The sequence below is a fragment of the Mastigoproctus giganteus genome, chromosome 10 (assembly GCF_048544385.1).
Source record: "Mastigoproctus giganteus isolate SK-2022 chromosome 10, ASM4854438v1, whole genome shotgun sequence".
In the NCBI taxonomy this organism is placed as follows: Eukaryota; Metazoa; Arthropoda; class Arachnida; order Uropygi; family Thelyphonidae; genus Mastigoproctus; species Mastigoproctus giganteus.
In genome coordinates this window covers 152,755,192-152,765,265 of record NC_143584.1, presented here as the reverse complement: position 1 = coordinate 152,765,265, position 10,074 = coordinate 152,755,192, and the positions used below count along the sequence as shown (strand labels likewise).

At 38.4% G+C, this 10,074-nt stretch overlaps 1 protein-coding gene across 1 annotated transcript; it reads right to left on the bottom strand.

Moving 5' to 3' along the window:
* Positions 1–3,258: 3,258 nt before the first annotated feature.
* Positions 3,259–3,846, bottom strand: LOC150079389 (uncharacterized). Its single transcript, XM_090383048.1, has one exon. It carries the CDS (start codon positions 3,844–3,846, stop codon positions 3,259–3,261), a length of 588 nt encoding a protein of 195 aa, XP_090239174.1.
* Positions 3,847–10,074: the final 6,228 nt, after the last annotated feature.

The following is a 10,074-nucleotide window of genomic DNA, read 5'->3' as shown; positions in this document are numbered from 1 at the left end:
TCCACGTCTGAACCCACCTTACACTCAGAAATTGTTACACTAACCGATAGGTTTTTAAATAGAGGCTATCCTCACTCCGTTATAAATCAAATCAGGTTACAGGCTAAAAATAAAACAGTAAATATGATACCAATTAATAACACCAATAAAACACATTTTATTTCCATACCGTACCTTGAACAATGGTACAGGCAGCTTAATAAACTCTTTAGAAATACTGAATTCAAAATAATAGCCAGGCCCATGCAGAAACTCCATAATATATCAAAAAAACACACAATTCTTCCTTCTTGCTCGGCACCGGTAAATGATCTTGTGTACAAGATTTCGTGTAGTCAGTGTGATTCATCGTACGAGGGTTCCACTCGTTGCACTTTAAGGCGCAATTCCACTGAGGCAACACAACGACAAGACGCATGCTACATGTTTCCTAGTGTTGCCTGTTTCTAGGTGTGCGACTATGGGCCACAGTGTCGCATGCGGAATTTGACTCCACGTGTCTTTTTATTATTATTATTATCTGTTTATTACCATAAGGAACCACCCCGGGACGGCAAAGTGCCAGGAGGGTGCTAAGTACATATCAGGGTACGAGATACTACGTGCAATTGGTTACATATACTGTACACGTAGTCTCGTCCCAAAATATTTTGTACACATTTTATGTTTAATACATACAGTATTTACACATTTATGATTGTGTACATACATTATACTGCTCATATATTTACAATTTACTAATAATTCCACATATAACTTACCTATTTACATAACTGTTACAGAAGGTGTATTTTTCCGGTCAACAATTATTATTGTTCTTAAAGTAAAAAGTTTCTCTTTTACTCTCAATTCTTTGGTACTTTGCAGCCAATTCATATTTCGGTAAATCTGTACGAATTCTGGAAGATCTCTTTCCGGTATGTTGCATCCTCACACAGTTTTTCAGCATCTATGTGTAGTGAGTTAAATATTTTCGCTGTATTTGATGGGAAGAATCTTTGCAGGCTACTAAGATTGTTCAGGACTGGACGCAGTGGATTATTTACTTCCCCGCAACGTCTAGCAGTGGCACGCGGTTTGATCAGAATATTATCCAGGACTGGAGCATCTACTCTGCCTGTGAGCATTTGTGCGAGAGTGTGTATGTTCCTGTTAATTGTCCGCTGCATCCAGGGTATGATGTTAAGGTTTGAGTAGAGAATGGCCCTTGAGATAGTAAAAGGGTGGCCAGCAACTCTGTTAAGCCATCGCAAGAACCAGTACTCGATCCCTCATGCGCTACGTCGTCTATGCTGTGAAGCATGCGTCTCAACGATTCCATGGAGGCAACTTCAGTTTGGTGCATCATGTCTTTACAGACAGTCGCGGCGGCTGCATATTTGGTAATAGCTTTGAATCGTAGAAAAAAAAAGAAGAAAGCCACGGTGGTGGAGAAGAGAATTATATGTTGGTGGTGAAGAAGCTCAGAATGATTTTTACGATAAATTGGTTGCTGACGATGAAGCATTATTTCGAAATTTCACACGAATGAGCAAAGAAGATTTTCAGTACTTGCTTGAGAAAGTCTCACCTATTATAAAAAAATATGATACCAACTTTCATGAGGCAATACGACCTCGTGTGAAAATGTTAGTAACATTGAGATATTTGGGTATGGGTGATAGCTATCCATCCCCTATGTATCTGTTTCGGATATCTGAGCCAAGCATTTCTCGAATTATTCCAGAGGTATGCAGAGCTTTGATCGACATTCTACATGATTTTGTAGAGGTAAGTAAAAATATTATTATGCTAAACATTTTATTTATTACAAGCATACATATATTATTACAAGATTTCAAGTCAATTCGGCAGAGTCTTCTTAGTTAGGAATTCAGAAAGTACTGGAAAAGTCAAAAGGTTTTCTGAGCTGTTGGATGGCTCAGAAAACGTCGTTGCAGATGCTCCAGAGGATAGAACAGTGAAACTACTACTTTCATACTCGTAGTTGTGAGGCAGATTCTCGGCCCCAGAGCATAGAACAGTGCAACTACTACTTCCATAGTTGTTATGAAGAGGTGTACTAGTTCGAGTAGGCACATTTTCGACATCATATTTACCCATAGCTGCTTCAAATAATGTATTATTTATTATATGCTTAACCATTGTTCGTGCTCTAGAGCTTAAATTTCGCAGCTCATTAGCCACATGGTCTCCATATGTTGAGCAATCATCTCTTTGACACGCATTTTTTAAAATATTATATGCTTCCGCTTCACGATCCGAAGGAGATAAACGCTTCCGTGTCTTTTTAGGGGCAATGTATTTTCACTTTCCTCTTCACAGCTATTTCTTTCGCGTTTATTGGACATTTCATTTTGATTTCGAGGCTCATTTACTTCTGCTTGAGTATCTTCAGTGTGTCGACTGCCTTCTTGTGTCAACTGCCGACTATCTTTCTCCACCCATCTTCAGATGCCGTGCTCTGAAGATGGGTGGAGAAAGATAGCAAAAGATTTTGAAGTTTCCTGAAATTACCCGCATTGTGTTGGAGCTTGTGACGGAAAACACGTAGTCATGCAAAACCCAAAAAACAGTGGCAGTATGTTTTTCAACTACAAAGGGACTTTCAGCCTTGTTTTGATGGCCATTGCTGACGCAAACTATAATTTCATATACGCTAATATTGGCAGTCAAGGCAGGATTTCTGACGGAGATGTTTTTCGAGAAACGTCATTACCTCAACCACAACCACTTCCTGGTAGCAATAAGTTATCGCCTTATGTAATATTGACGGATGATGCGTTCCCTGTGCAGGAACACATCATGAAACCCTTTAGCGGCTACCACGACAAAGGCTCTTGTCAGAGACAGTACAATTATAGACACTCTCGCGCTCGCAGAGTAGTGGAAAATACTTTTGGGTCGCTATCATCTGTGTTTCGTGTATTTAGAAAACCACTAATGATTAATGTGAAAAACTCTGAAATCATCACAACAACATGCATTTATCTTCATAACTTTTTGAGAAGGAGTAAAACATTGCGATCACTATACTCTCCTCAAGGAACTTTTGACCATGAAACACGAGATGGAAATATTATTCCGGAATCATGGAGGGCAGTTATCCAAGGCGATACTGGTCTGCAGGATTTGCAACATAGAGCACGGAGGGCAACTTTTGAAGCTAAAGAAGTGAGAAACGAATTTATGAGATATTTTCAATCAGATGAAGGACGTGTGCCTTGGCAGGACCTTTATGCCTAACTTTTATATGTACTATTCAAATATATAACTATTCAAATTAAGGTACCACGACAAAGGCTCTTGTCTCTGACAAGAGCCTTTGTCGTGGTAGCCGCTAAAGGGTTTCATGATGTGTTCCTGCACAGGGAACGCATCATCCGTCAATATTACATAAGGCGATAACTTATTGCTACCAGGAAGTGGTTGTGGTTGAGGTAATGACGTTTCTCGAATTAAAGTTTTAAATAAAGTTTTAAATTTAAAAAAACTCACCTCAAAGTCCTCCTCATCACTGACAGCAGTTGACAATGTTGATCTAAGCACATCGACGTCCAATAAAAAACTCAAAAGTTCAAATGCAAACCATTTCCCTTTTTTGCTAGGAGATGAACCACTCTTCTTTGATTGTAGTTTTTTTCGCTCACGATGGAAAGCTGAACGCAAATTCTTGATTTTCTTTTTCACATCAGTCACACTACAATCGTATTTACTCGCTAACTGCTTCAGCTTATTATTTTTTACTCTGTTGTCTTTATAATCACTAATTTTATTATTCCATAACTCCGGCGAATTATGATAATCTTCAATAAACAAGGTAGTTTTTTCAATATTCCACTCCATGTCGCACCGATCCGCCGACTATTGGATAACGACGACATTGTGCGACACGTGAAAACTTGTCGAGCGGTGACGCATGCGCCCCGGCAACAACAATCAACATGTAGCATGCGGCAAAGATACAGTACTTGCTTCTTGTCGCTTCGTGTACCTTCGATTGAAAGACTGTGTGTAGCATGCGTCAATGTCGTATGCTACATGTTGCCTAAATGTTGACTCAGTGGAATTCCACCTTTAGAGTTACATGTCAAGCAACATGCTGCTTCCGACCGCACTTCGCGCGCAAACGCGTCGTAACTGGCCTTTCATGCGATCAATGATGGTCACGTATTCCTATTCAATGAAGCGGTAATTTTAAATATACAACACAATTACATTAAATTATTGATCGCGGAAACGCTTGAAATGAAACTACACGAAAATTCTATCAATGTGCGATGGCCTTATCTAATTTCGGATTTTTGGTCTTTTTTACGCATGCGCCAATATAAATAATCTCTCTATATTTCAGTCAAATACACACACAAACGCTTCGTGATATTCCCATTCTGTGAACACGGCGATCAACCGAAAAGCGTGGTCTGCTTAAGGAAGGGAAACAGCTGTGCATTTCGTTTAATTTGAGTATAAATAGTTTTTAATCTTTTTAATTGTGATTTTAATAGTGTTTTTAACCAGTGATTTTAATTATTTATTATCGGAACCAGTTTTAACTATTTATTATGACACAATGTCTTCTCGCACTCATGGTCTTGCTGGGGTGGTTTGATGTGTTTCGGGATCGGGTTGGGGTTGGGGCTCTCGGCTTTCGGTTCCGTTGCGCATCGAATTTGGTCGAATCTCTGTGAGTGTAGGAATTCATTAATTCGTTTTTTTTTTTCAATTTTTTCATCTTATTTTATTCGTCACATATGAGAGAGAATTGACTGGAAGCATTCCACGAAAAAGATTGAGGTAATCTCTTACTTTTTAATATAGTGTATTATATGTATTGCTGAGGTTGTGCAGCTGTTCACAAGCCACTAATCACCCCCTAAAGCTAGATGCCGTCTGCCTTGACGTTAGGCCCACCGTCCTTGGACTCTAGACCAATGGAGAGCTGTGCTTTGGAGTGACGAATCATGGTATATGGTTTAGCAAGTTTGATGGGCGTGCCTGGATGTGATAGATGCCCGGAGAAAGCGGTCTTCTGGACTGTATCGTCCCGACAGTTAATTTGGTGGAAGCAGTGTGATGGTCTGAGGCTGTTTTTACATAATTCCTAGCGGCAGTTGTTGCTTTGGACAAAAACGTGTATGCTGAGGTCTATTTAGACGTCCTGAACAATAAGGCGTTACCTACGTTTGTGGTGGCAGCACACCAGGAAAGGCCCATACCTGTACCAGCAGGACATCGCTCCCTGTCATACTGCTTGCGTTGTGATAGACTGGCTTGAGGATATGAGCATCGAAAAGTTGGACCGGCCAGCAGAGAGCCTGACCTCAATTTTATAGAGAACCTCTGGGATGGATTGGATCGTCGGGTGCATGTGAGGAGAGAGACTGCCAAAAAATAGAGCTGTACTTACCTGTCGCCGCTTTGATGGCTGAAAATATCGGAGGACGTTTACGAAAAAGTTCTAGAAAGCGTTCCACGGAGGTTAGAGGCTGTCATAAAAGCTAAAGGTTTTGGCACATGTTTTCTTGTAAATAAAGGTTATTATTGCAGATATCTGGATATTAATGAATTTAATAAGTGATATTAATAAATTGGTAATGATAAATTATTGATATTAATAAATCGCTTTTACATTTTGAATTGTTTTCGTAAATGAAAGTAGGTTGCTAAGGTGGTAAACCATGTGTTCCAATATCGATGAAAATTAAATATTGTTGATGAATTTTTGTAAGCATTATAAATTTTATTATTAGTATCAAATTTCATCAAAATCTGTTCTGCAATGGTGCTGTTATTTGCGAAGAAAAAAATGGAAGTTAATAAGTTATATGCATTGCTTCAGAAAAGTGCTTAAAAAGAAAATGTCGATCACTTTATTACTGTCTTCATTTTTCGTATCCCTCCTTGCCCTCTCCGCTCCACTCTTTCTCTCTCTGTCACACACACCGCACTTCCTCTCTGGAAGTGCGATATGTTCGGGGGGGGGGGGGGCGAGAGAGCACAACGTTAGCTGAAATTTATGGTATTAAGTGCCTGTATTCCTCATTATTCAATATTTTTTAGCCTTTTTAAAATTTAGGTGTATATCTCAATTAAACTGGCTATGAAAAAATAGCATCTCTATAGTTATTTTGTCAGATACGATTAGAATGTTAGCTTGACCCTACCTTCAATGAATTCAAGCGGTTATTAAATATGCCCATTTTTATATCAGGTTTCATATACAAATGTACATACTAAAAATATCAGTTCTTCAAAGGCAGCAAGAGCACCTATCGTTCGAAATCTCCTTTATATATACCCAATGGGAAATATAAGTAGCTCATAAAATTTAAATTAAGTATAATCAATGAATATGTACCCTGCCCTAATCTGCATTCGATGTCTCTTTTCCTATGTAAAGAGCATATCACAGCAACACAGTTTTCATTCTGGAGTGATATTTATGTAATTTATTAACAGGGCTACAAGTGAAAATAATTAGGCACACCTATGTTAAATTAAAATTACCACTACGCACAGTTCATAATTAGATAACTGCCCTCGACGTCATCTGATCCATTACGGGCATTGCTAAATGATCAGTTTATGAAACCCCTTTCAATCAGAGGGACCCCAATATCTGAATTCTTTTCCTGCAGTTTCTTTAATTAATTCGTGAATTTATGGATTTTCAGGTTAATTCATTACGCGTCCGAATCCCGTAAAATGATGTATTTAAACATAGTGACTAAACTACTAGACCAAGCATGGGTGGATATAGTTTCAAAGCTTATATATCAATTACCATCACGTATAATACGTGTCTCCATCTGGTGGTGGAAAGTCTACACAAATCCGAACATTGAATAACCCTGCTGACTTGTATACATTTATCCCTCCACATAGCTCTCTTGCTCTTCAGCGAATAACGGAAACTGGCGACAAGATGTTTGCGCATCTTTTCACTCACACCAGTAAGAGGGTCAGAAATGGTTCTATTTTTGGGTCGTTGCTACCTCTGTATCAGATAACTCGCCTACACATTCCATCCGGGTGCAGTTGGCCGCAAATTCTATTGCAGGTCTACCAACATAGAACTTCTGGTAGTCTCCAGCTGAGCTTAGTGTTACTAGAATCATTTGTTCAATAAAACGCTAGCTCTAAGGAAATTTGAATAATTCTTTTACATGTTTATATCAGAAAGTAATATTGTTCAGAATTCCTCTGAATGCAATACTTCTTTGTTTTGTGATCGTACAGAAAACTAGCAACTGTCGAACACATCTTTGTTTGATAGTTTAATGCGCATTTCAGTAGGGGGTACATACAAGTCCTAATTTAAGAAGATTGTCCTTAAATTTGGATATGTATTGTTCATGAATGATAATTCGTGCAACATAATCCAGTGGGGAAAACTGCAATACAGAAAATTCTCCACTGAGGTAAGGAGAAGCCGATGAGTGAGAGGCCCATTAAGTAGACCACTCTGATTTTTTTTAATTTACTGATGTTTTCTCTGAAAATGTTGTTTCTAAATCATTTTCTAATGCTGATTCCAAAAATGACTTCCGTCTGTTTCCGTAAGGTTTCTTGAAAAATCAAGAAAGAAAAAGATTTTTCACAAAATTTTATTAATTTTTGCAGAATTTGTGCATTGAAATTATAACAAAATGCTACTTTTATCAGACTTTTATATTTAAATACATGTTGAAAACACTATTAAAAGAGCAGTTGAAAAAAACTGATCTGTGGTGGGTCAAATTTTCGTTTTTTTTTTTTGATTTTCTTTCAGATCTCCTGGTACCTCATCTCTATATCTTTAATGTCCTCATGAAACCTCATACCCTGTTCTTCACTAACACTTTCTAGATTTTTTGGGAAGTAGTCAATGAGGGTGTGTAAAAAATGCACCTTAATACTCATGTTGCAGCCCAGTTTCTTGAAGTTTTCCAACATATTTGCAACTATATTGTTGTAGTCTGGAATCTTGTTGTTCCCTAAGAAGTTCTCAACAACAAACCTGAAGAAGCTAATCCATGCCTGTTTTACTCATTTATTCATAATTTTTCTGCGTGATGTTTAACAATCGTAATGGGCTACGCAATAGATGCAAAAGGATTTAAAAATTAAATTATACGAAAGGTGTTAGATTAGGCTTGTGTTTAGTACCAAAGCAGCTAAGACCACGAGGCATCCTATGTTGTATCCGTAATTAGATGTATTATTCGGTCAATTTGCTGCTTGCTAAGCGAAAATCCCGAGTCTCTGGGACAAAAAAAAAAGTGCCACTCGCCTGAGGTCAACTAACCCAGCCACGTTGTGAAAAAATGTTCGAACGATATTTCCACTGGCACTAACCAAACTAGAACTAGAAACAAATTACGTGTTATTAATATCAGCATGGAAATCTTAAAGGAAGCTATTAACTTGCTCCCCAGTAAAGCAACGATCGGGCCGGACCAGTCCCCGCTATTCATGATAAAAATATGTACTGTTTACATAATCGACCCGCTCCACCACCTCTTCCAACGAATACAAAGTGAGGAGGTTATCCTGAAAACATGGAAGAGATATTACGTAAAACCAGTTCCAAAAATAAGCAATCCTAAAACCAGTAAAGATTTCCGGCCCATCGCAATCGGATGCTCTCTGCAAAAAATATTTGAAAAAGCAATCCTAAACACCGTCAATCAGCACTGCTTTGGGGACAGGCCAGAATACTTGCATTCTGTGCTTCCTCGAAGGTCGACTATTACAAATTTAATGGATACTACGGATACATCTAGCATTAAATAATAAATAACAGTTGGACATCGTTTTCCTGGATGTAGCAGCAGGCCTTCGACAACGTCTCAATCCCAGCTATAACAGTAATCCTCAACGAGTATTTCCTCATTTTAGGCAGCACTGTAAGCATTCTGACTAACACCCTTCAAGAAAGGCAAATTATCGCAATAAACGGGAAACAAACAGCAACTTACTGTAGGGAGTACCTGAAGGGGGCGTATTGTCCGCCACCTTTTTCGCAATACCACTAATCCCGTCCCATTTTGCTCAAAACTGTGAACAATTTATTACATATGCTGACGATTTGAAATTTTTTGTAACCTCTAAAGAACAAGAAACTGCACCCCATCTATCAGAGGAAGCAAACAAGGCAATCAGGAAGCTAGAAGAATATCTGCACTACATTGGCTTGAAACTTAATGAAAAGAAAACTGCTCAAATGACCTTCACCAACAAAAAGAAGAAAAATGAAATTACGATTTTTGTGAACAATACCAGAGTCCAAAAATCCCCCCGCACATGTCGACCTTGGTCTTAAGTGGGATGAAGGATTAAACTTCATACCTCACTTCGAAAACATTAGGAAAAAGACATACGCAGCACTCTGGAGAACTAGACAAGAACTCACCGGTCTCCGAAGCCCCTCATCTTATGATTCAATACATTCTTAAATGCGTTACACCGATTCCGTTGTAGCATCGACTATCTGGTCATCGGCCCCCCGAGAACAACATCAAGGCCTTCTTAGGAGTAGAATACTGGCTCCTGAGATGGCTAAATAAGATCACCGGGAAACCGTTTACCATTTCAAGAGCGGTCTTGTTTGCCAATCTGGATATTACACCCTGGAAGTATATCATCATAACCAGAAACATCTTAACTCTGGCAAAGCTACTAACGGAGAGAATAGATGCGCCGAAAGTGGGAAACGTGATCACTAGCCCTCGGATGATACGACCGAGAATAAACAGGGAAGATCCAAGTCTCAAGTGCCAATTGACTCAATTGGACTCTCAGGGGAGATTCTTCCCAGCAAATACTGTGAATTATTTTAATAATTTAAATATAGATCCAGAGAAACTATGATGTATAGGACAGAAATCTTTGGTAATGTGTACCGGCAGGTATAAATATAATAAGACTAACTTAATAATTTATATAAAAATATTTAGCATTTAACAATAATTTAGTAATTAATTAAGCCAACTTAACAATTAATTCATTAACCACATACTCTTTTTCATCTCCAAATTTTGTAAATAAGTTCATGTAAATATGCTTGTAAATACTGATATAATGTAACCA

Bases quoted from the DNA above. Each gene is read 5' to 3' on its own strand.
- LOC150079389 (XM_090383048.1), bottom strand. From the start codon at position 3,846: ATGGAGTGGAATATTGAAAAAACTACCTTGTTTATTGAAGATTATCAT.